This window comes from Glycine soja, chromosome 9, assembly GCF_004193775.1.
Source record: "Glycine soja cultivar W05 chromosome 9, ASM419377v2, whole genome shotgun sequence".
NCBI lineage: Eukaryota > Viridiplantae > Streptophyta > Magnoliopsida > Fabales > Fabaceae > Glycine > Glycine soja.
The window spans coordinates 4,777,624-4,803,735 of NC_041010.1; the positions used below are offsets into that span (position 1 = coordinate 4,777,624).

At 29.8% G+C, this 26,112-nt stretch overlaps 1 protein-coding gene and 1 long non-coding RNA gene across 6 annotated transcripts; both read right to left on the reverse strand.

The window, feature by feature from the left end:
* Positions 1-3,086: 3,086 nt before the first annotated feature.
* Positions 3,087-6,253, reverse strand: LOC114367392. Its single transcript, XR_003657178.1, has 3 exons — positions 6,057-6,253; positions 5,438-5,480; positions 3,087-3,390 (listed from the first exon to the last, which is right to left on the reverse strand). It is a non-coding gene; the product is annotated as an uncharacterized LOC114367392 (long non-coding RNA).
* Positions 6,254-16,876: 10,623 nt separating this feature from the next.
* Positions 16,877-24,672, reverse strand: LOC114368907. Of its 5 annotated transcripts, none has more exons than XM_028326194.1 (7): positions 24,455-24,672; positions 23,633-23,686; positions 22,375-22,571; positions 20,990-21,307; positions 19,790-19,939; positions 18,385-18,803; positions 16,877-17,601 (listed from the first exon to the last, which is right to left on the reverse strand). In XM_028326194.1, exons 3-7 carry the CDS (start codon positions 22,565-22,567, stop codon positions 17,008-17,010), a joined length of 1,674 nt encoding a protein of 557 aa, XP_028181995.1. In that variant the 5' UTR covers positions 22,568-22,571; positions 23,633-23,686; positions 24,455-24,672; the 3' UTR covers positions 16,877-17,007. The 5 variants fall into 5 exon arrangements, with proteins under 5 accessions (XP_028181995.1, XP_028181992.1, XP_028181993.1 ...); XM_028326191.1 differs by having other exon boundaries at positions 20,990-21,454; positions 24,455-24,670; XM_028326192.1 differs by lacking the exon at positions 24,455-24,672 and adding an exon at positions 24,261-24,372 and having other exon boundaries at positions 20,990-21,454.
* Positions 24,673-26,112: the final 1,440 nt, after the last annotated feature.

Consider the following 26,112-nt stretch of genomic DNA (forward strand, 5'->3'; position numbering starts at 1 on the left):
TACAAATCTATAATATAAATGGCCTCTGCTTTTCACAAATGATGGATAAAACATGTGAAGTATTTTAGAGCCAAACAAACTAGAGAGAAGTTTCCTTTGAGTGAACATAAAGTCAATAGTGTATTTGAATTAGTTCATTGTGATTTATGAGGACGATATAGAACTCCTTCTACTTGTGATGCTTTTTATTTCCTGACAATAGTTGATGATTATTCATGTGTTGTATGTGTATACCTATTAGTTGATAAACGAGAAGTATCGACAATGTTTCACAATTTTTTTGCTTTGCTTGAGAGGCAGTTTCATAAACAAGTCAAAAAATTCAGAAGTGATAATGAGATAGAATTCACATACATGAAAAGATATTTACTTGATCGTGGAATAATTTTTCAAACATCTTGCACTAGAACACCCCAACAAAATGGGAGAGTGGAACAAAAATAGACATATTTTAAATGTGGCTCGAGTACTACGATTTCAAGATAATCTTCCTATTAAGTTTTGGGGGAAATGTATTTTAACTGCAGCATATTTGATCAACCGAACTCCTTCCAATGTTTTGAATGGGAAAACTCCATATGAGATGTTATATGGACAACAACCTCCATATGAACATTTGAGAATATTTGGCTCTTATGTTACGCCCATAATCAAAGAAGGAATGGTGATAAATTTGCAAGTAGGAGTAAGAAGTGTGTGTTTATTGGCTACCCATATAACAAGAAAGGGTGGAAGTTGTTTGACTTAGAAACAAAATAGATTTTTGTCTCTCAAGATGTTGAATTCATTGAGACTAAATATCCTTTTTCTATTGATGTTACTACCAAAAAAAATGTTCCTCCTAAAAACTGGAGTTGTGAATAAATTGTTGGTGATGTGACTGATGGTGTAGAAGAAACAGATCACATAGGAGGTATTAAAAAAAGTAGTGATATGACAATGGACGATAAAAGGGCGAGCCAAATGTGGAGTTCAATGAACAAGGTGTTACTCTCCAAAATATGGACACACAAGATATAATGCTTCCATCTATATCACTACCCAAGCCATTATTGGGTAGAGGACATAGAACCAAACAACCTTCTACAAGATTGCAAGATTATGTGACAAATAACACCAAAAGATTGAGTCCATTCAACTGTTCACCCTCTCCATAGGTAGACTCAGGTGCACCCTATCTCATAACTGATTATGTGAACTATGACCATTTTTCTCTTGCGCATCGTGCTTTTCTTGCATCCATTTCACGAGAAAAAGAGCTTGTTACTTATAGTGATGCGGTGAAAGACAGTCGGTGGAGAGATGCAATGAAAAGTGAGATACATGCCCTTGAGACTAATGGAACTTGGACAGTCACTTCAATGGAACTTGTAGTGTTAGTGTATGTTGATGACCTAATCATTTTGCGAGATAATCATGAGGGTATCACCGAATTTAAAGCCTATTTACACAATTTCACGAGATAATCATGAGGGTATCTCCGAATTGAAAGACTTGGGGATCCTCAAATATTTCTTGGGTATTTAAGTGGTGCGATCTTCTGCATGTATCTTTCTTTGTCAACACAAATAGGCTTTGGAAATTATAGCCGAAGCTGGACTTCTGGGAGCTAAGCTATCAAATGTGTCAATTGAAAAAAAAATCATTGTTGGGCACTTGCAACATACTTGTCTTTTCTTTATCCTCATCAATATAGGCGATTAGTAGATCGTCTCATTTACCTTTGTTTTACTAGACTCGAGCTTTCATGTTGTGTGCATGTCCTGTCTCAATTTATGCAGGGCCTAATTGCATAAGGATTGTGACTTGCAACTATCTGGTTGGTGTGACTCTAATTGGACTTGATGTCCTTTAACTCGTAGGTCCCTTACCAAATGGTTTGTTCTACTTGGATTTTCTCCAATTTCATGGAAAACTAAGAAAAAACAAACAGTATCTCGCTCCTCTACTGAGGCTGAGTATCAATCTGTGACAGTTGTAACAGGAGAATTGAAATGGTTAGTCTTGGTATCTCTCATTATCAGCCTATGGGATTTTATTGTGACAGTCAAACAACACTTTATATTGTCAAGAACCCGATTTTTCATGAGCGCATCAAGCACATCGAAGTGGATTGCCACTTCATTCGTGACGAGTATCTCACTAACAATATTGCACCTACTTATATTCCTACACATGCACAATTAATTGATATTTTTACTTAAACTCTTGGTCCCACTCAGTTCACCTCTCTACTGTGCAAGTTGAGGATATGTAATTTACATGCTCCAACTTAAAGGGGAGTAATAATATCATGATGAGATAACAGAATTTGTGTGAAATTATTTTTAGTCTAGATGTAATCTTATGAGTTTTATTTGGAGAATCAATCTGAATAGCTCAATCTTAGAAGATTTTACTCTAATTCTCTTGTATATATTTATGCCTTAGCAAAACATGAAATACAAAACAAAATTATTCTGTCATACAATTCTTTAAGTTATATATATATATATATATATATATATATATATATATATATATATATATATATTTCATACTTTCGGTTCAAATTTGATTAGAGTACATATTTTTTACTTCTTTTGTTTCACTTTATATGACACTTTAGTAAGAAAAAGTTATTATACAATTAGTTATTGTTTTACAAAATTAATGAAATAGTAATTGTTTTTTATAGTCTATATAAGTAATTAATTAGAAAAATGAAAGGTATGTTAGAAAGTTACATATTTTTTTTATAATATTTGTATCTAGACCTTAAATGTTTTATAATATGAAACTGAATAAGTAATACTTAACATTTTAGGAGTACATCCATAAAAGAAGATGTACAAGAGAATACCTCAACGAATGTGCCAACTCTTGTTTTTATAACATTCACTATTAATCATAATAATGAAGATTAGCAATATGTATGTACTTGGCCAATCATAAGTAATTAAGCACATTATATAATTATTCTTATATTTTCAAAGACATAAATTTTGAAAAAAAATTGGTAATTTTTTTTTTTAAAAATATTCAGCATAAATATAAATCAACAATCCCTACAAGAACAATGGTCCAATGTCCAATTACTAATACAGTCAATAATTGGTTGGTGTTTATATATTTAGTTAACCATGTATCAACGCGAGCGAGTTTTAATTTCAAGTAAGTAAATATCTCTAGTATGCAAGTGAGAAAATTTATAAATATGACTTAATTTGTCTGCTTTGCATATATGTGTAAATGATTGTGCAAATGCAACAACAAAGGATGAGAAAGTACTTGTGTTGTTAACTAGATCACATGAAGGACTTCTGCCTTGAAGTGAAGCAATTTCATGAATGACTGCTATCTGCAGTTCTTCAGGATTTGTTGTATTTCGAACTGCCATAGCCATTTCGACTGTAAAACAAAAGATGAAGTCCTTTACATAATAGCTAATTAGCTATATAGGAGGAACAATGCCTTAGAAACAGTACGTTTCGCATTTCACATTTTTATTCACCTTTTTGCTAATTAATTTTTATTGCAATATTGAATTCATCTTAAATAAACAATATGTTCAAGTTGATCAACTCTAAATATTGTTCTATTTGGATATATCATGCACATTTATAAATTAATTAAAGATAATCATCAAAGTAATTGAAATTTTAAAAATAATTAACGAAGTACGAATATATATATGAATTTTTTTTATCAGACACATACATATAAATGTAAGAGAATAGAAAATTGGCCTCACCAGTTAAAATCAAATTAAATTAAGATCATTGAACTACAGAAAATAAAATAAAATTCATAACCAAACTTATGGTAAACAATATATATATATATAAAAAAAAACTTCCTACCCCATTGCCCGGAGGCTCTTCGTTATGCGAAGGTATGGGGGAGGGATGTTGTACGCAGCCTTACCCTTGCATATGCAAAGAGGCTGTTTCCAGATTCGAACCCATGACCAACAAGTCACCAAGGCACAACTTTACCGCTGCACCATATATATATATATATATATATATATATATATATATGAAAAAAAATGTTGTTTAGAATTTAAAGGTTTTAGCTTCGCATATCAAATTATTTTAGGTTTAAAGAAAGAAACTATAAACAAGGATAAGTCGATCAGAAATTTATACTTTGGAATTCATAGTTTAATTTCTTTAAAAGACATAATAATAAATAAAAACGAATATATTTTAAAAATAAAATTATATTTTTTTTTTGGTGTAATAGATTGTATATATAGATGTGCACTAATTTGCTCACATAAAAAAATATGCAGCTATCAAATTATATGAAATTAGTCTAATTAAATTATATAGATAAATACTTAATTAATATCAAGAGAGAGAAATATATAAAAAAAATATTATTCTTAAAATTTTACTAAAAATGATTTTTTTTTTATTTAGAATGTTGAAAGAAGTGAATTTTTCAAATAAATCTCAAATATAAAAAAAATAATCATTAAATTTTGAAAAAATGCTCTATTTTTTAGATACCCATTACAAACACCATCATACTTTATGCAAGTGACTCTAATTAATAAGGAACATATTAATCTTAACTACTACTAGTATCTAAGTGTATATGGAGAGAGACTAAGTGAAACACAAAAGCAGTTATCTAGAAGGATAATATGCATCCATCTCATTTTAATTTCTAACAACTCACATTCATTCCATTTTTTTTTTCTATATCTATCTATTATTTTTGTTTTTCGTTTTATCTCTCTCCTTCATTCATTCCATTCATCCCAAAAATGAGGTGCATGAATATCATTATTCATTATCATATCGAATGGTATATACGATCAATTAAAGCCAGCCTTTTTAGTCTTATTAATTGCACATGCAAACATTTGAGAAAGCAAACAACCACGGTAGGTTAGACCTGGATATTCCTGCCAGTAATTTTGGTAGTTATATACAAAAAATGTAAACTAATATCTACGAGTAAACATTTTTTATAACTGCTCCAAAAGAATCAAATTTGTATGATAGCAACTCTACCGAGGAGGACTCTAATTTTAACTATTAGTAATTAAAAATGAGTAGAAACATTTTTCACAGCAGAGTACGACACTCTGACACTGTCGGCCACTCTTTACAAATGCAAATTAATTAAATAATTTTTTTTATAAATAACCAAAATATTCTCATATGAGAGAAAATAAAAATAAAAATATTATGAGATTTATGATATAATAAAAAAACAAAGAAGAATAAAAATATTGATAAAATATTAAAAATAAAATTAATTCGGTAAAATGTTTAAAATATTGTAATATTTAATAAGATTTGTGATTCATGTATTTTTCAGTACTCGCTAATTAATTTACTACGTGAATGCAGTTAGATACCATAGTTAATTAATTTCATGAAAAAGTAATATTTGTTAATCATATGTGCACCTGAAATTTTCATTGTTAGTTACTCCATACCTGAATTCCAAGTTTTTACACAATCTTTTTCTGCTCCACTTGCCTTCAGAGAAGATCACAACCGATTATCAGCAAAAAAATTATCAGACAAGTGAAAAATATTTTGTGTAGTTAACCACACTCAGAAATAAAATTGCGTACAATATACAGTAAAATTACGTAAAAAGAGGAGCGAAGGAAGTCAACGAGGTAAAGAAACAATAAAAAAGAAGAAAGAAACCATGTATAAGGCTCAATAAAAACGAAAGATCAGTTCCAAGCTCAACGAAAGACAAACAAAAATATAGATAAAGATTTATTTATCTTATTATATGAAATTCTTATAAATTTCCTATGTGATTTTAAGACAACAATATATGCTAGAGCATGCATTCAATGGGTTGCCGACGATCTCTTTAAATTTTTTTCAATCAAAGTAAACAAGAGGGATTATATAAATTGATTATAGTAAGGTTGTGAAATTAGGTAACTAAAGAATAGAAAGAGGAAGAATAACACCTAAATGAATAATAATAAAAATCAAGCAAAGCGAGAAGATGATCAAGAAGGAAGAATTAAAATGGGAAAGAGGCCAGGCAAGGAAAGTTTTTGAGGCAGAACGCTTGACACTTAAAATTACCACCAAAAGAAGAGCAGTCGAATGAGATGGAGGAAATTAACGTATAGTAAAAGCTGTTTTTATTTATAATGAAAAATCGGAAATCTTCAGGAAACTGAGCTCCCTCTCTTTTTCCTTGTGCTTACACAGCGGTTTCAACTGCAATTGCATAGCTGGATACCAAAAGGTTATTTGACACGCGTTGAGAGAAAAAAGAGACAGAAACATAAGAAATATATAAATATGATAAGGTAAGTGATATAATAAGAAAAAAATAATGAGTTTGAAGTGCACATATGCCTATCAATCATTTAGTACTTTTAAATAATACTGAAACATGACATGCATATAATTTTTATTTTTTAGCTTAAAATGTATTTTTTTTATCTAATTTTTTTTAAAAAAATTGGATTTTGTTTCAATGTAAATTTTCATTTATTTTTATTGGAAAAAACTTACCAATCTATCTTAGATTCATTTAAAGGATTACTGACCTTGTTATTAACACACTAATATTTGATGTGAGTGTATTGAAAAAGTGATATTTAATTAGAAATAATATCATAATAGAATATATATATATATATATATATATATATATATATATATATATATATATAAAAGTGAATGGAAATAAATTTTATGTTTTTAAAAATTTAAATATCACAATATTAATTTTATGTATAAATTCAGTGACCATTTTGTTTATAAAAAAAACTATCTTGATGAAGACAAAAACATAAAAGTGCTCATGTATATATGACACTCTAATATTTAGGTGCAAGTAAATAACTTACTCTTTTAATTATATATTAGACTCAACTGAATATTCAATTGAATTATTTAATTTTTTAATATACACATTTAGTATAAAATTCATGAGGTTAAACAAATTAATGTTTCTCTTTGAGAACTTGCAAGGTAGCTTGGGTATGAAATGGAAGTCAGAAAAGACTTGTTTGAATTATAAGTTTCTCCGGAAGTATTTTTAAAATAAAATAAAGTAAAATGAATTTTTTTATAAGTTAAAATTAACTTATACATTAATTAATTTATAATTTTTTTCTCATCTTTTAGATAAATTATACAATAATTTCTACAAATTAATAAAAATACATAAAATAATTTTAATTTATTGAAAATTTTATTTTATTTTTAATAAAAATATTTTTGGATAAACTTATTCTAGCGTATCCTAAAAAAATGAGATCCCCCTCATTGTTAGTTGCTAATGAGTCTACGGTTAACAACATGCATTTATTTTACAACCCGTCCTTGTTTTTCTGGGTGAATGCATTTTTTGTAGGTGAATGTATTTATTTATTTTTAATATTTTAAAACAAAGGAAGTACTTTCTCACAAAAACTCTTTTAACAGAATTTGTTTTGGATAAAAAAGAAAAGCTTAAAAAAGTCTTCCCTACACACTAACTTGATTGAAAAATTTCCGTGGCTTATGTATGGGCTGACGACCATATTTAATTCCGACAAGACGTACCAAACGGTGTCACTTTGTTTTTTTCTTTTTGTTTTCCAAGTCTTTCGCTAACTGAGCTCTCACTTCTTCTTTTTTTTTTTTTAATTCTTTTTTTTTTTCTTGTGCCTACACAGCGGTTTCAACTGCAATTGCATGGCTGGATACCAAAAGGTTATTTGACACGCATTAAGAGAAAAAAGAGACAGAAACATAAAGAAAAATATAAATATGATAAGGAAAGTGATATAATAAGAAAAAAACAATGAGTTTGTAGTGCACATATGCCTATCAATCATTGAGTACTTTTAAATAATACTGAAACATGACATGCATATAATTTTATTTTTTAGCTTAAAATATAATTTTTATCTTTATTTTTTTTATAAAAAAAATTGGATTTTGTTTCAATGTAAATTTTCATTCATTTTTATTGGAAAAAACTTACTAATCTATCTTAGATTCATTTAAAGGATTACTGACCTTGTTATTAATACACTAATATTTGATGTGAGTATATTGAGAAAGTGATATTTAATTAGAAATAATATCATAATATATATATATATATATATATATATATATATATATATATAAAAGTGAATGGAAATAAATTTTATGTTTTTAAAAATTTAAATATTACAATATTAATTTTATGTATAAATTCAGTGACCATTTTGTTTCTAAAAAGAAACTATCTTGGTGAAGACAAAAACATAAAGGTGCTAATGTATATATGACACTCTAATATTTAGGTGCAAGTAAATAGCTTACTCTTTCTATCTATTTAATATTATTTTAATTTTATTATCTCTTTTTTTGTTTAATTTTATTAATTGTGGCTTGATCCCCCATATTCATGGTAAGTTTTAGGGATAATATTGAAAAATATTTATCTCTTAAATAATTCTGGAAAAAAATATCTAAATAATTTATCTTTAGGAATAAAATGATTTTATTTAACCTGTTATACATCTTTATTCATAATGTTATTTAACAGCTTTACTTCTTAAAGAAATTTGGGAGAGAAAATAACTCGAACTTCCATTTTAACTTTATTACTTGTACACATTGGTGCACTTGCCAATTGATCAACAAGTTTTTTGCGTCGTTGTCAGGGACTTTGTTCTTTGTACTTGTTAATTTGGATATTCCAATTTTAAAGAAATAAGTTTTTACTCTCTAACTTTTTAATTTTAGTTTTATTTTTTCTAAAATTAAATAATAATAATAATAATAATAATAATAATAATAATAATAATAATAATAATAATAATAATAATAAATAAAAAATCAAGTTTTCTTTAATCATTCATTATTTTTAATTTCTATTTTAATTACTTCTCACTACTACAAAAAGCATATTTAACATCACCACATTTACATCGATTTTCTGACAAAACCGATATTAACAAAAATGCGGTGGTATAATGATAAATAATTAGACTTTCTTAACATCGGTTTTTTTAAAACCGATGTTAACGTCGTAGGTTAACATAAGTTATTTAGAAACCGATGTTAACATAACTTCGTCAACATCGATTTTTAAATAAATCTGATGTTGGTAAAGTAGAAGTTAACATTGGGTTTTTAAAAAAAAGTCGATGTTAACATATTAACATCGGGTTTATTTGGAAAAATCGATGTTAAAAATTCGATTTTTAAAAATATTATTGGCTCCACGCCCTAATTCACTAGCGTCTCTACCTCATTGTCTCTACTGCAACACCAACCTCCGCAACACCAGTCTTCATCGTCTCTACCGTAATACTAGCCTCCGAGTACGTCTTCTTTTCGCGACTGCCAATGTCGCTGCCATTGTCGTTGTTTGGTTCGAGGTAAGCTTCATGTCTTCATGGTTCCTCTTTGTGCTCACTTGCTGTTCAATATAGGTTTCTTCTAGGTTAGCTTGATCTACTAGTATAGAAATGCTGAGTGTACCTTGTGGGGTTCCAAAAAGTGTCTCTTCTTCTCCGTCTAACCTGTCATGTTCTGTGTCTAATCTTGTTGTGCGTATTTTTTTTGTTCTGCATCTTTTGGGGAACTCGTGGTTAACCCAAGGATTACGCTAATGCTGAGTTGTATCTATCCCTAAACCAGTGCCTTATGTGTCGCAACTGCTTCTGCTGATTTCTCAACGTATGTCATTGTTTTTTGTAGGATTTTTCTTTTTGATGCTAAGCTCACTCACTATCCTATGTGTAATTGGTGTTGCTACTTGGTGATTTAGCTCACACTGACCTATCACCTGCCTTTGCAGAAAGAGACTGTGAAGTTGATTCAAAGGGCAATGGGATTCATCCCATTTATTTGAGTTCATGCTATTGTGTTTACTTGTAAACTTGTTTCCATGCTTGTGTGTTCTCTCTTACACACCTTTTTATGTGTGTGTACACTAATTGTAGTTAACATTTAATATCCAAATTTCATTATGTATTTAGTGTAATAGACAAAAAGGAAGCATTAAGTGCAACTATTACGTCATGCACTGGATGTCCACGATAATCTTAGGAAGTTTCAGAAATAATTGGAAAACAGTAATTGTTTATTTCAAACAAAGTTCGTTTTCTTATCATCGGTATTACATTATTATTAACTTATGTTTTATTTGATCATGCAGTATTTTAATGATGTTAGATCTTTGAAAGCAGACAGATTGAAGGCGCTTCGCATCCAGTGGGCACAATATTATCTTAAAGTTAGAAATCAAACTTAGGATGTCGGGGAATTGAACTATGTAACTTTAGGTTACCTAATTAGTTTACTACCTTGCATTACATTTTTTACAATTGTTGTTTCATTTTAACATTCAATAATCTTTGTTGATTAATAAATTATTTATACATAGTTATCAATTGATTTTATACAATGGATAGTTTACTAGCTACCTTTCTGGTAAAACCTGTTTGAAAGCAGAATGCAAATGATATATATGGTGTGTGCTGTGGTCTGATTTTAATTTTACAGGCTAAATTTTGGGTTTTTTTTTTTTGTAAAAATAGAGACAATATTTTTTAAAAAATTTCACATAACAACATCGGTTATATAAAAAAAACCGATGTTAATATACACAAATAACATCGATTATTTCATTATACGTTAACATCAGTTTTTCAAAAAATCGATGTTGTTTGTGTATATTAACATTAGTTTTCTATAAAACCGATGTAAATAATGTATTTGTTAACATCGATTTTGTATAAAAATCGATGTCAATTGTCAGCATTCATACTTTTTTGTTATAATTCTTATTATATAACATCAGTTATTTAAATAACCGATGTTGTCAGTTTTACTTTAACATCGGTTTTAAAAAATCGATGTTAACCATAATACTTTCAACATCAGTACTTTCAACATCGGTTAAAAACCAATGTAGAAAGTCTTAAATAACCGATGTAAAAAGTATAATTTCTAGTAGTGTCTTTAACCTTGATAACCTGCGGTGTAGTTGTTTTCTTTCTTGTATGTGAGGTATAATTTTAGGAAGTAACCTTTTCCATTGAATCTAGAGATTGGAGCAACTTGTAGAAGAAACAACGCCACAAGAAGAAGGAGAGAACAATAAGAGATGCAAGCTAATCAAGGAGAGATGGAACCATCATTCCATCAATTCCATGATAAATCATTAAGTGAAGCTCTTGACCACTTCTACGGTTTTCTTTGGAAGACTCCTACTCATGGGTTCAACCTACCTGTTTAGTTAAATATATTCATTGATGGTTTGCGACCCTATTCCAAGCAACTTATTGATACATCCGCTGGTGGAAAAATTAAATTGAAGACTCCTGATGAAGTTATGGAGTTGATTGAAAATATGGCAGTCAGTGACCATGTCATCCTTTGAGATTGAGCTTATACACCCACAAAGAAGAGTCTTCTTGAGCTCACATCTCATGACACATTACTAGCTCAAAACAAGATCTTAGCCAAGCAAATTGAGACCCTTACGGAGACCTTGAACAAGTTTCCTCAACAGTTGCATGCAGTGCAACCTCCTCCTTCTTTAACCATGCAAGTTGGGGGATGCAACATTTGTGGCAGGGCCCTTGAGTCAAGAATCTGCATGACTCAAGATGATGCATCTAAAGAAGGAAGCTATATGGCCAATCCAAACTATCAAGGGTTCCATCAAGGAGGACTTATAGGATACAATCAGGGGGGAAATTTATCTCAAGGCCAAGGCTGGAGATCCCATCCTTGGGATAACTTCAACAAAGATCAAGTGGTCCATCTATCCGACCTCCCAATCAAGGGTTAATCTCTATGAGAGGACTATCAAGCTAGAAAATACTTTGGCTCAATTTATGTAGGTTTCTTTTTCAAATCACAAGAGGACGAAGTCAGTCATCAAGAATTTGGAGGTATAAATGGGTCAACTAGTTAAGCAACTGGCTGAAAGATCCACATGAAGTTTTGTGGCCAACACTTAGAAGAATCCCAAGAAAGAGTGCAAGGCGGTTGTTAACTGGTTGGAAAGTGTACTAATTTTATCACAAATAGTAAATATTAAAATGAAAGTACAAGTGTCAAGTTTGCATGAATTTTGTTTGTACTTGAATTGATTTATACCCAATTTGCAAGTAAAAGATGAGAAATGTAATGGAGATAAGAAGAAGGGAAGAAATTGATTAAAATAGACAAGAGTATTAAAATAAAAAATATTAGTGCAAAGATGACTTCAGAATGCAATTATGTCGGGGTCTAGCATGCCTAACTACCCTTGATGCAATATTAATGTTTTTCTCTACTAATTGTTTTCCCAATTTTCACTCACATTTACTAAGACACTAAACCCTAATCCCTCACGTTGAAGAGCCTAATTTATCTATTCTCTCTCTCAAATCTCTTTGAAAAGATTGAATTAATAGTAAATTACATTAAGTATGAAGATGTATGCAGAGACACAATAAAGTCACTATACCCCTAGCAATAAATTGTTGAGATGCCTTTTCCCAGTTCTTTAAAAATGACCATTTTCCAATGTATAACCCCTAAAAACTAATGCATGGATGGTCAAACCACACAATAAAGTTAAAAAAGCAGAAAATAGACAATAGAAATTGAAATTGCATTTAATAGCTAAGAAGAGCAGTTACATTACAAGGACATTGGCTGCTAGGCTCCCATCATAGGGGGTTTTAGCCTCTCATAGTCATGAGAGATTTTACACTTCATAGGCTAATAGAAGAAGGGACTGGATGACGAATAGCAAGAAAAAGGGTAATGATTAAGAAAGAGGGTTTCCCCTAAGGGAGAAGCTCATACTTTGGATTTCTTCACTAGAGAGATTTAAGACTCGGTGTGTCTTTTCCTTTTACTTTGTCCTCCTTATATAGGCTCCAGGTAGCTTAATTTTCACGTTGACTTTATGCTTAACACGAGCTTTTGCACTAAGCGTGCCTTTGGGCTTCATTGGGGGATTTCTGCGCGCTAAGCGCAGGCATGCGTACATTATTATTATTCTTTTTCTCCGCCTACCTTTTCAATTTATTTTTGTTTTAGACTATTACGTCGTGCATGTGCTATATATATATATATATATATATATATATAACATTATATTATCATAGTTAGCATAAAAATAAAATTATCTACACATTATAAGATAATATTAAATGATATTATCTTATTTATGTGTTAAAACCCCCTATGTTGGACGGCTATTCGATTGCTTGTGCCAAGTTCGGCATGTCATAATAAATTTCTTTTACCTTTTAAAAAAATAATCTTTGTTGCTTTAGGAAGTGGTCAAATATAGAGGCTTTCTACAAGTAGTTTTTAATCAGTACCCAAGTCTACATGATATATTTGTTTATTTATGCTAAATATAAAGTATAAACTTGCTCAAACAGAATATTCTCTTAAGTTTTTCTAAAAGGTGGGGTCTTTCATATTTTTTGTTATTTAAATATCTTAAAGTAGGAATCCTTTTTAATATTTTTTTTATTTAAACATGCTTTTTATTCTTAAAAATATGAAATTTTTATTTTAATTTTTTTATAAAAAATGTTTTGTTTTTAGCCTTTTTTTATAACAAAAACAATACAATTTTAGTTTTTCACCAAAAACTAAAAATACTTAATTTTGATATAATTTTATTGTCTGATATATTAGTACATGACAATGATGATAAATTGGCTGAAACTTAAAGGTACTGTAATGACCAAACTCAAAGACGACAATGATGGACATGAGAATGACGATGATGGACACAATGGCACCGACATCGACGCGAGGTGACGACAATGACACAAAGAGAAACACAAAGGTTTGACTACAAAGAGAGGTGAGAGACATTTGGGTGCAACACATAGAAGGAAATAAAAATAAACAAACTTGTTAGGTAAGTTTTTTCTTTTTAAAATCTGTTTCCAAAACTTCTACTTTTTTATTATTGCTTTTAAAAACAAACAAAAAATGAGAACAGCTTAGAATTGTTTTCATTCTCAATTTCTGTTTTCTGTGCTGAAAACTAAAATTGGATAACAAGTTGTAAATAAGCTGAACAAAATATTACGTTTTGTTCCACTAATCGGTGCTTCCTAATCAATGCTTCTACTTTGTTTGGATAACCGTTTGGTAGAGCAAAAATACGTTAGGAGAAGGATGTTCTTTTGGATTTAAAGTAATTTTGAGGAATATTAATGAAATGGTGATCCAAATATAGGATGTCATTAGAGCAAAATCGTTGCTCCATTTTTAGAGTAATCACTATTATAATGTTGCATCCAGTGTTGTTACTTTATAACTACAATTTTTTATTTTTAAATAACATAGTACTACTAATTTAACATGTTTTCAATTTGTTATAAGTTTTAATTTAAGTAAATATGTTTTAATCAAATTTAGACCGTACATTATTATTATTATTATTTTTCTCCGCCTACCTTTTCAATTTATTTTTGTTTTAGACTATTACGTCGTGCATGTGCTATATATATATATATATATATATATATATATATATATATATATATATATATAACATTATATTATCATAGTTAGCATAAAAATAAAATTATCTACACATTATAAGATAATATTAAATGATATTATCTTATTTATGTGTTAAAACCCCCTATGTTGGACGGCTATTCGATTGCTTGTGCCAAGTTCGGCATGTCATAATAAATTTCTTTTGCCTTTTAAAAAAATAATCTTTGTTGCTTTAGGAAGTGGTCAAATATAGAGTCTTTCTGCAAGTAGTTTTTAATCAGTACCCAAGTCTACATGATATATTTGTTTATTTATGCTAAATATAAAGTATAAACTTGCTCAAACAGAATATTCTCTTAAGTTTTTCTAAAAGGTGGGGTCTTTCATATTTTTTGTTATTTAAATATCTTAAAGTAGGAATCCTTTTTAATATATTTTTTTATTTAAACATGCTTTTTATTCTTAAAAATATGAAATTTTTATTTTAATTTTTTTATAAAAAATGTTTTGTTTTTAGCCTTTTTTTATAACAAAAACAATACAATTTTAGTTTTTCACCAAAAACTAAAAATACTTAATTTTGATATAATTTTTGATATATTAGTGCATGGCAATGACGATAAATTGACTGAAACTTAGAGGCATTGGAATGACGAAACTCAGAGACGACAATGATGGACATGAGAATGACGATGATGGACACAATGCCAGCACCGACATCGACGCGAGGTGACGACAATGGCACAAAGAGAAACACAAAGGTTTGGCTACAAAGAGAGGTGAGAGACATTTGGGTGCAACACATAGAAGGAAATAAGAGTTTTTAACATTTTTTATGAAGCACGACATCGGTTTCACAAAAAATCAATGTTGATGTGTCAAGATCAACATTGGTTTTATATGAAATTGATCTTAAGTTCAATTCTTAATATCAATTTTTTTATAACCGATATTAACAACGATCACTTATTTACAAAAATGTTACCATGTGTTTGTTAACACTGATTTTCATATTTTGTAGTAATATATGATTCTAGTGGAGAAACATCGAAGTTAGCCACCAGAGACGCTACAATGGCTCTCGTCATCGATGGTGGTGGCGGAATGAAGGCGTACATTATCCCCATGAGCCAAAGTTCCTCGACCTCAAAATTGAAATTGCTCTTCATGCACGCACACACACTCTGCGTTTGCTAGCCATGCACTAGAACTAGAGTGCCGTCATCCCTCTCCACGATTGTGCGTTTGCGTTGCATTTCAAGGTTTGAAGAAATGAAATCTGAGATATTGGGAAGAATGATAATGTTTGTGAGATTTTTTTAAATTGATTTGAGATTTGTTTTTTTTTTAAAAAAATAATTTGAGATCTTTGTTGGAATATGAATGTCAAATAAGGGAGGTGAAAGATTGGTTGATGACTCAGAAGATGATTCTCAATTTAAATTTGATTTTGAAACAAATACGAAATTTTTTTAAACTTCCACAAATCACATTATCAAATATTTAATGGACATGTCATCACTTAACTTGATATCTGAAATAAAATTTTTTAAATACCAGGAAGCAAATGTGATTTTTTTTTTATCAAGAATATAATACAAAATTTAGATATATATTAAGAATTAAAAATATATTGAAACCTTTAAATAATTAAAAAAATAAGTGCATATATGAAAATTGTGCTATTCCCATCTTTATTCCTTGAAGCTGTAACCCCTAACCAGTACATGATTCATTGATTTGCAACGATGAAACTAAACCAGGAATGGAGTTGAATATGCTGTAACCAATGAATGAATGCCACGTAAAGAGTTAAACACGCTGTAGATCGAGTGTGGAATAATTAATCATCATTCACAAATAAAACTATGTCTCCATAAATTGTAATTAAGACGACAGGGGCTTGATTTAAAAGGTTGCATCATCAAATAAACATGGTTATCAATTAATAGACCACTGATGAAACAAAATGCACTAGCTTTTGAAAACAGAAATGGACATATTTGAATTGAATATTAGAATTTGTTTCGTTTGCCATTTCACAGCCATCGTATCAATGTAAGTTTATTTTAAGGCTTTCTCTCACATATTTCTCGGTTGAATAGTCTCAATTTTTCAGGCCAACAAACCAAATACACTTATTTTTTTAGAGGATTAGTGCGTGATGAATGTTGATAAAATTAATATTATAAAATTGATTTAATTAAAAATAATTTTGAAGTGATGTAATTTATGTTTGAATATTTTTATTATAAATCATGTTAGAAATGAAATTCAGTATAAATTTTATGATTCAACACAAAAATTATTTAAATTCAGTAACTTATTTAATCATTATTTGGAGGAAGAATGTCACCGAACATTTGGATCAACTAGCGAAAGATTATTTTATAAGTAGTTTCAAGTTTGAATCTTAGTGATCCTATCCGTCTCTAGTAAAAGATATCTGTATTTTATACTAAAAATATATTTAGGGAAGAGTTTATCCAGCATACAACTACATACAAATCTATAATAATAGGGAAGAGTCTAGAATATCCGTCTCTAGTTAGTTAAGTGCTTACTTTCTCCTCCGAAATAGAGGCATGCAAAAGTAAGATGAGCGGATAATATCAAACCAACAAAGTGGAAACAACAAGAATAAGGGCACAATTGAAATGACAAATATGAAAATTTGAACCCACTTTGAACCATGGGAATATGACATGCAAAATGCAGCACTGAAAGCTACCATCATGTTTGTGATGGAGATAATTTGTGCCACCATTCCAATTAGTAACCTTTTAGGGAGCAACTTGAAACATTCTTCCTCTGCATAGCTTGAAATTAGTATAGACAGGAACATTAGTATGGATGCTGATGCTGATATCAGTGCAAATGCTACTGATAATGAAAATGCTAGGAATGCTGGTTTGTGCAAAAAGTTGGGAGTTTGTGTTTTTTTATGGATGCCACCAGGTAGCATGAATGTTGCAGTGAAAACTCCTGCGGTTATGAGTGTAGAAACAAGCATGCAGCTAATAGATGTGCTCTTTGTCCATGACTCTGCCTTTGTCAATAATTCTTTGTGCTCCTCAGCAAATATTTCACGTGGAGTTTTTCCTTTAGCATTTTTCTTCTCTACATCTAATAGCAGCATTAACTCTTTCACCTCCTGCCATGTCAAAGTATAATGTTAATTATAATGTTGATGATGCTCATAAAAAAAATGAGTAAAGGTGATTTTAGTCCCTAATTAAAAAATAGGCCATACTTGTTTTTATTCCTCGATTTTTAAAATTAAATCATAAGTTTTATCCAAGCATGAGTCCTCAAAGCTAAAACTGTAGGGAACCAAACCTTATAATATTAGGGACTAAAGTTTGGAAATTTTAAATATAAAGCAACAGAAATTTATGATTTTATAAGTCGGAAGCTAAAATAAAAATTGGCTCATTTTTTAGGAGCTAAAGATATTATTAACCCTAATAGTAATATATAAGAGTTTAATTTGAATGCTACAAGAATTCAATTTGAATACACTGATCTATATAGTAATAATAATAATATTAACTTTCATAGTAATACTAAAAAAATCATATATAAAGTGATTTTTAATTAGTTGCAAATGTGAAAAAAATATTAACAATGTATCTTTAATTAAGATCTAGATGTCCACATCTTAAACTGATGCATAAGTAACAGTAGTCATTGCAAAATTAGGTTGATTTAGGTTTGTAATCAAAAGAAATGAAGAGAGAGATCAATATGATTAATATATGGGACATATTAGATGAGAGAAATATTTTATTATGAGAAGTAAGAAGATTAAATAATAATTTTTAGATTAAAATAGAAGATTTAAATTTAATTGTTAATATTAAATACACGTGTATTTAATATAGACTTTCTTTGTTAATATGAGTGCCACAGTTATTGTGAGTAATGGGAAATATACCTTGAACCATAATAATTCATGTGTCATCTGAAGAGCTGCTCCAGAAATTAAGCCAAGTTTATCAGGAGGTGTCAACTTAGCAGCATAGTGCAAAATGTTGTTTCCTTCATCGTCTTCAAAAGTTGCTATGAAATCCTTGAAGGAGCCTAGTTCGTGTATTAGACTATAGATGCTAGAATGCCGATGTATAACAGCAATGTGAATTATGCTTCGGTTTTTGTCATCCACTTCCCATAATAAATCAGGGTAAGACCTCATAAGTGCAGCTACAAATTGAAAATTTCCAACTTGTGTAGCATCAAATGTTATTTGTGATGGTACACTTATGAAAGTCCTCATCTCTGTTTCATCGTAATCTTGTTCAAGAAGCTTGTTCCAAAGACACTCAACAAGTTGAACGAATGGAGTTGGCTTCATGCCTGTCACGATAAGAATTTCTATTATTTTTTGTTATAATAAGTTTTTGAATTTTACTTCACAAATTTCTTTTTTCTTTCTTCTCAAATGACATTAGAAAATAATTTTCTTAAAAAAGTAAAATTCTTGAAAGTTTTTTTTTTAAAACCTAACCTTTATGGTGAAAAACTTTTAAGTAAGAATAATAGTAGATCATGAGGTTATTAATCCAATTAAAAATGCTCTATTGATAAAGTAGATGTTCTTGTTGAAGCAATCAATAATATAAATACTACTAAGGCACACTGTATTTTATTATCTTCAAAACTGTGGATCAATTGAAGATAATGTTGAAAAGTCTACTCATATAGTAAAAATTAGAATACACGATTAGAATGTTTAATTAGTTATTTTTATTAGCCTCTCTCTCTTCTCATGTGCATTTCATATACTATTTTGGCCACTTGTAAAAATAAAAAATCTCTTTCGACCAAGTTTACTATCATTCTTTTATCTTTATTTTCATACTTAATTTTCTTAAATATCTGATCTATTCTTTTCAATATATATTCTTTTATCCGTTTCTAAATTAAATTTCAAACTTTTTTTTCTTAAAAAATGCCAAAGTTAAAAACAATTTTATATTATAATTTAATTTGTGAACTATAAATCTAAAATATAATTTATATATTAGAGATATTTTTTTATAAATTTTAATTATAATAAATTTTTATATATTAAAAATATTTATTTATTAGAAATTTTAATTATACAAAGATAAATATTTATAATACTAAAATATTAGTTAAAATAGTTTATATGTATAAGTGGCTAGAGTGTATGAAAAACAGTATAAGAATAACATGCTATTATAAAATGATTTTTTAAATCAATTGTAGGATCGGTGTTCATGCAAACAATATAGAAAGTCAGATTTTTTAGATGAATTAAAAGTCGATCTAAAAAATGACTTTTAATATTGGTTATTTTAGTGATTGTAAAACCTTACTATAGTTCAAGATTTGGCTTGGAGGATACCATTGACCATGACCAGTAAAGCCACTTGGCATTCGAGCCAAGAGATGCAAGGCTGTATCGTTGTTCTCATCCCTTTCCAATGCCAGCATTGAGTGTTCTTGTAACATTTTCAAAGCTATATCTGCAAAATTTTCCAAAATTACTTAGAATGCAATTGTTGCATGGTAATTGATGACAGCTTATGTGCTCTATTTTTCTTTTCCCATTTGATAGTTACAAACGTGACACATTGCTTAGGGATGTATCTGACACGCACACGCATACAAATAACAGGGGACATGATAATCTAAAAGTCAAAGGCATATATATCTATAGTGTGCAATGTCTGCAATTTAAATAGTAATATAATTGAAAAGATTTATAGATTAACATATTCTTCAATTATGCTGTCCTTTATATTCCTTAATTGATTCATTATATGATCACGGAAATTACTACACATTGGCTTCTGAGAAAAAGTCATAAAATTAACTTTCCTTAATTCAGTGTTTCTAGCATAACAGATTCATATCCTGAGTCGTTAATTAGCATGTGATCCTCATGGCTCATGTTCTTGTCTATCCTCGAAATTCAGTAAAGCAGAACATATTCATTTGTTGTAACTGAATTACTGCAGAAAGTTCAATGTATTAATGAATTTATTTTTTATCCTACACATGCAATATATAAATTAATTGGTGGTGTATGAAGAGATAAAGTTTTCATTCACCCCAAAAAAAGTGAGAAATCCTTTTTATCTATGATGATGAGAAATGAAAATTATAAATCTCAATCATATGATTAATCTTATCATATATAAATGATGAAAATTAAATTTAGTTAGAGGTCACATGGATACATTAAAATTTTATATATATATCTTTTAATCTTTACCATATAAGTAAACTCTAATTACAATTGCAAGAATGTGGGGTTTGACCCTGGGATAAAATCATGAAAAATTAAGATTAGATCATAAAGTCCTGCTATACTTTTTTAAGTGGTCATAATTAAACATTTCAATTTTAATCTTAACAAATTCATGTATCATTGTTTGATTTAAATATACTCTTCTCATTGTCTAAAACAAACACTCCTCTCAATTGATATAATCATATATGTAGATGCTTATCAAGTAACCATGTAAATTTTCATGAATGAAGAAAAAACTGAGGGAATTGAATTCACTCACCATACAATCCATTCTTTATGCAAAGGAAGAACAGTGTAGTCCACTCATCTCCTTCTAAAATGTCAGTAGTCAGGTCATAGAGATGCCTAGCCATGTCACCTTTTCCTTGTAAGGCAGCCATGTATAAAGGAGTGGCTCCTTCTCCGCCCCGAATTTTCGGTAGGCCTGCATTTTTCTTGATCATCAGAGAAGCAATCTGCAGGTTTCCAGATGCAGCAGCATAGCAAAACGCGGTGTTTCCGTTGAAATTTTTCAGTTCTAGGTCATCAGGGTTCAGTAATTTAACCAGCAGATCCACAAAGTGAACTTGGTCTGTTCCTGCCGCAACATGAAGTAGTGTACCCCATTCCTTTGTTATAGCAGCGTTTAATAGACTAGTGTCTGCATCTATCATGCGTCTGGCTGCATTCCAATCACCCCTCAATGCTAGCTTATAAAGGGGTATACATTTTTCTAAGTATTCCCCTGTAGAAATTAAAGTGCAAAATTTCCTTCAGCTGAAGAAAGCATAAGTTTATTTAGTTGTAAGTTCATCTAGTATTACTTTTGGGTGTTTTGGGTTACCAAGTTATTGAAGCAAAATACACACCAGATTTGTGGATTACTAAATGAGTGTTTGGTTTAGTTGTTGTCTGTTTTTATTTTTATTGGAAATAGAAAATGGTAATAAAAATGCATTTGGTTGGATTTTTAAAAATATTTCTCGTGAAAATATTTTCTCAAACGAACCAAAAATTAGAAACAATAAAATTTCATTTTTTGAAAACACATTTTCAATATTTTTATTTCTTGAAAACTGAAAACAAAAAATTAAACTAAACATGTTTTTAGAATTCTAATCTTTTAAAAATGAAAACAGAAAATGAAAATGTAAACTAAAAACACCCTAATATTTGTAAAAAAAAAAAAAAACACCACTGAACACTTTGAATGAAATTTCTCTTTCTATCAACTATCAACCACGTGTTATTAATTTTGGGTTTGATCACCCAATTGGGCAAGACTACCAATTAAAGAGGTAAAAGTCTTCCTAATAAGTTTAATCGCAATTGCATTCCTAATGTTTGAATTTGAGACCGCTATATAAGTTAGAACAGTCTCTAATCAACATAGTGATGGCCATCTTGTGCTACGATATAGTGCTGGCTTTGCAAGAAAAACAGATGATTGATAAAATATGCGGATGCTTTAATTAATGTTGCAAATTGCAAATATAAAATGTTGGAGGATCGTATTTGGTTGCTGGCAGATGGTTTTGGTAGTATTTGTGTCTAGTGGGCAGAAGATTTTTCTTTATAAAGTGATGTTACTATCACTAAATAATAGTGTGGCAAGTGTTACATTAGAAAATGCATAAAAAAGTATAGGACAGAGAGAGAGAGTACTTTTGTTTTCCAGTATGTGACGGGAAGGGTGTCGAGGTTGAGGAGAAGCCATCTGAACCACATGTGCCGGTGGTGATGATGTTGTTAATTCAACGGAAGGGCTTGAAAATTGAGCAGAAGCCATAGGAACAACCACCTGCGTTTGTGATGGTGATGATGTTGCTGCTGAGTTTGCATTATTTACCATGTCCATATTTCTGTAAAACAAACATATAATCTTTACTCTGATCACAAGCAAGTTTTTTTAGGGTGTGTTTTGTAGGTTATAACTACAAGTTTTGGAAAGGAAGAAAGACATGGCCAATTTTTTTTATTTAATTTTTTTAAAATGATAAAAAATAAAACAAAGTGATATATTATAAACTAACAAGAATTTGGTGTCTTAGTCTTTTATTTAATTTACATACATATTATGTACTTATATTTATTTTAAAAACATTACTTTTCTTTTACAAATGATGTAATATTAACTTTTGAATACATTATTCAATTATTCATCGTGGCTCGGGTGTTTAATGGTGGCCCACACGTAGCTTTCGTTTGTTTAACATCATACACTATATAGTCCAAACTCAAAAACCAACACACTAATTAATAATATTTATTTTACTAGTAGTAATAGTAATATTTTCAGTCTAGATAAGATTTTATTAGTTTTATATATACGCATGCAAATTAATTATAAAGTTCCAATGCACTATGATTCTTACGTTTGAACTGAAATCACGAAAGAGCTTAGATAGAGCCGTTGCTATGATGTGTTGGGCCATCCTTTTCACTTTCAGGGAACAGATCAGGGTGATCATTAAGGTGACTATATATCACCAATCACGTAGATTAATTAGTAGTAGCAGTGTAAGTTTATTTTGATTTAATTAATGATTTAAAATTCATGTCTTATACTTAGTTATTTTAGACAGTAAAATAAAAAGAATCTTATTATCTATATTAATGTTACTCAACCCAATCAGGAAATTAGTTTGTACTAAAAAATAACAAAGGAGGGTGTGCTCATGACTGTGTCTTATTCTATCATCATATATATCAACTTGCAACGTGTCATTTAGCTAGGTATGTGCAGCAAGTTAGCCCTCACCCTCTTTCGTCAAACACGAGAGAATATTATAATATTAAAATACGAGTCATTATCTTTTGCTTTTAAGATTATGGACATTGACTTACAAATTACTAAGTCTTCGCCATACACACCACGCACAGAACCTATCAGAATTCAGTTATTCCCTACATATATACATACCTGAACGTATTTCAAGTCTGTGCACAGGATCTTTCAATATGCTAGCTAGCTTTCCTGTTAACCAAAATTGGATTATTCAGTATATGATAATATTATTTTCATTTTTATATATAAGAAATAAATAAGAGCATTCTAATTTTGGAAGATAACGGAAGAAAATGGCGATCTAAATTGGAAAATAGCAGAATCAGGTGCAGAAAACACATCGGAAGAAAGATAAAGGAACTCTGTGTCTGATAAATTGTGAAGGCTATTACGAATTAGAGAAGCATAAGATATATTTTAAGGCCACAAAAATAGTAGATTAAAATGTGATAGATTGAATGAAAAAAGATAGATATAGATTTGTTTAGTTTGCATACAAAAGAGGAGGTGGAACCAAGAGGGGTGAGCGTAGCAGAAGGAGTTCATCTTGTAATAAATTAAGGTTTGAATTCTCACTAAGACATAGATTTAACATTCCACTGTACTTCAAATGGAATTATTCTTAAAGGAAGATTCTCTTGGAAAACAAAAAGTGAGAGAGGGGAAGGTGTGGGAGGTAGAAGAAGCATGATAAAGAACCCCCCACCCAATTTTTTTTTATAAGGAATGATTTTGAAACTCCTCTATATATGAAGATATATACTTTGAAATGGTTGTTGTTGAAGAGTTATTTCCACCAAAAAGGATAACATAAAGGAACGCAAGATTGAGAGTTAGAGTGGTATACTATCAACTATCAAACCTATATATAATGAAGAAGAATTTGTAAAAGAAGAGCTAATTAAGCAAGAAAAATGTGATTAATGAGAAAGAGAGAGAGAGAAATTTTAGATTTACCTCAACAGGTCTTGGAACAGAAAGATTTAAGAGCTGCCGCTGAAGGAAGTGACACCACTTTGTTTATCTTCATAATCTTCAGTTTTTCCACAGACAGTGGAAACCCAAAAAGCGTTTGGTAATTGGAATACATCTGTAATGGAGGCTTTTTCGGACTGTGCAGGTGGGGGTGTAAACTCAATTATACTATGAAATCAAAAGCAGATTCCTATTTTTAGTCAATTGAAAAACATTAATATATAAATCAGCAACATGATAATGCTCAAAATAAAACAATGTTCAGGCATTATTATTATGAAGATGACTCTTTACTTCTTTATTGCCACACCTTCGTAGCTTTGGCGCTTTCTCTGTGGGCCAATAGGTCATCATGCTTTTACAATAGCCACCTTCTTAGAATATAAAATAGTAAGAGAAAAAACTAAAAGAAAGTGGACTCTTCAATGGTTATTTATAAATAAATAAAGTTTTAGAAAAATAATAAAGTTTTATAATTAAATAAATAAGGAAAAAAAATTTATTAATGAAAATAATAGTTTGAGAGAAAAAAGTATTTTATTTATTTATTTAATAAGAAATAAAATAGAGTTCATTTTTATAAAATAATAAAAATAAATAAATAAAGTAAATAATAAGTTGTAAGTACCTAACTATAAATAGAGACGTGTTAGGTCAATTTTAACACTAACATGCTTCCTCTTCCTCTCAATTTTGTTTTTCCCTCTCCCCATTCCAAAACTCTCTCTTTTTCCTACATACTACCAAACATATCTCAGAAAAAGCGACGATATCGAACTCATTCAACGTTGGATCGTCGTGAAATTTGGGCACCAAGTTCGGAACTCATTTCCGAACATTCTCACCGTTGGGAATTATGGAAACATGTCGGAGCTTAGAGAAATACCCTTTATATCGTAGTTTTTTATTTTCCCGTAGAAATCCAAAACTATCTCAGTAAAACTACGATCCCAGACTCATTAACCATTGCATTGTCGCGAAATTTTTATATGTGGTTCGCGATTCAATTCCACACACCTTCACCGTTGGGATTTGTGAAATAATTTTCATGGAAAGAGAAACTGAATCGCACGAAGACAGTGCAAAATGGAGGCTTCAATCTTTCTCCTTCTCTCTAACGTTTGAGAACCCTATCAGAACAGTCAGATGAAAAACTTGAGGAATCTCATGAAACCGTTAGAAATATCACTATTGTTGTCACAATACACACGTGAGCCTGCTTAAAGGTAAGATATGAGTTTATCGCAATTGGGGTTAGAATGAACATGTGTAGGAATCCTTAGGGGATCAAATTGAGATTTATTTTGAGATGCTTATTGTATTATAATTCTTTCGGTTTGAATATGTGAACTATTTGAGGGATTTTACTCCCAATGTTGTGAGAAATATTTTTGTATGATTTGTTTGTGTTTTTTTATAACATTTAGCATGATAAATAATTATATTGAGATCGTAAAATTGTGATTGAAATTGTGTATAAGTGATAAATTTTATATGTGAAATTGTGAACATGAGATTCAGTTGTGAATAAGTGTTTGGTTAACACTTGATGTGAAAATACTTGTGTTGTGAGCTGTAAATTATACAATAACCCGACCAATGTTTACCTTGAGAAAAGTGTTTATGCCCAGTGTTAAAGG

Bases quoted from the DNA above. Each gene is read 5' to 3' on its own strand.
- LOC114368907 (XM_028326191.1), bottom strand. From the start codon at position 22,567: ATGGACATGGTAAATAATGCAAACTCAGCAGCAACATCATCACCATCA. The intron at 18,804-19,789 runs GTAAGGTTTTAC...TTATCGTGACAG, and splicing joins AAGCCAAATCTTGAACTATA to GCATGAAGCCAACTCCATTC. The intron at 17,602-18,384 runs GTATATTTCCCA...TTGACATGGCAG, and splicing joins ATGAATTATTATGGTTCAAG to GAGGTGAAAGAGTTAATGCT.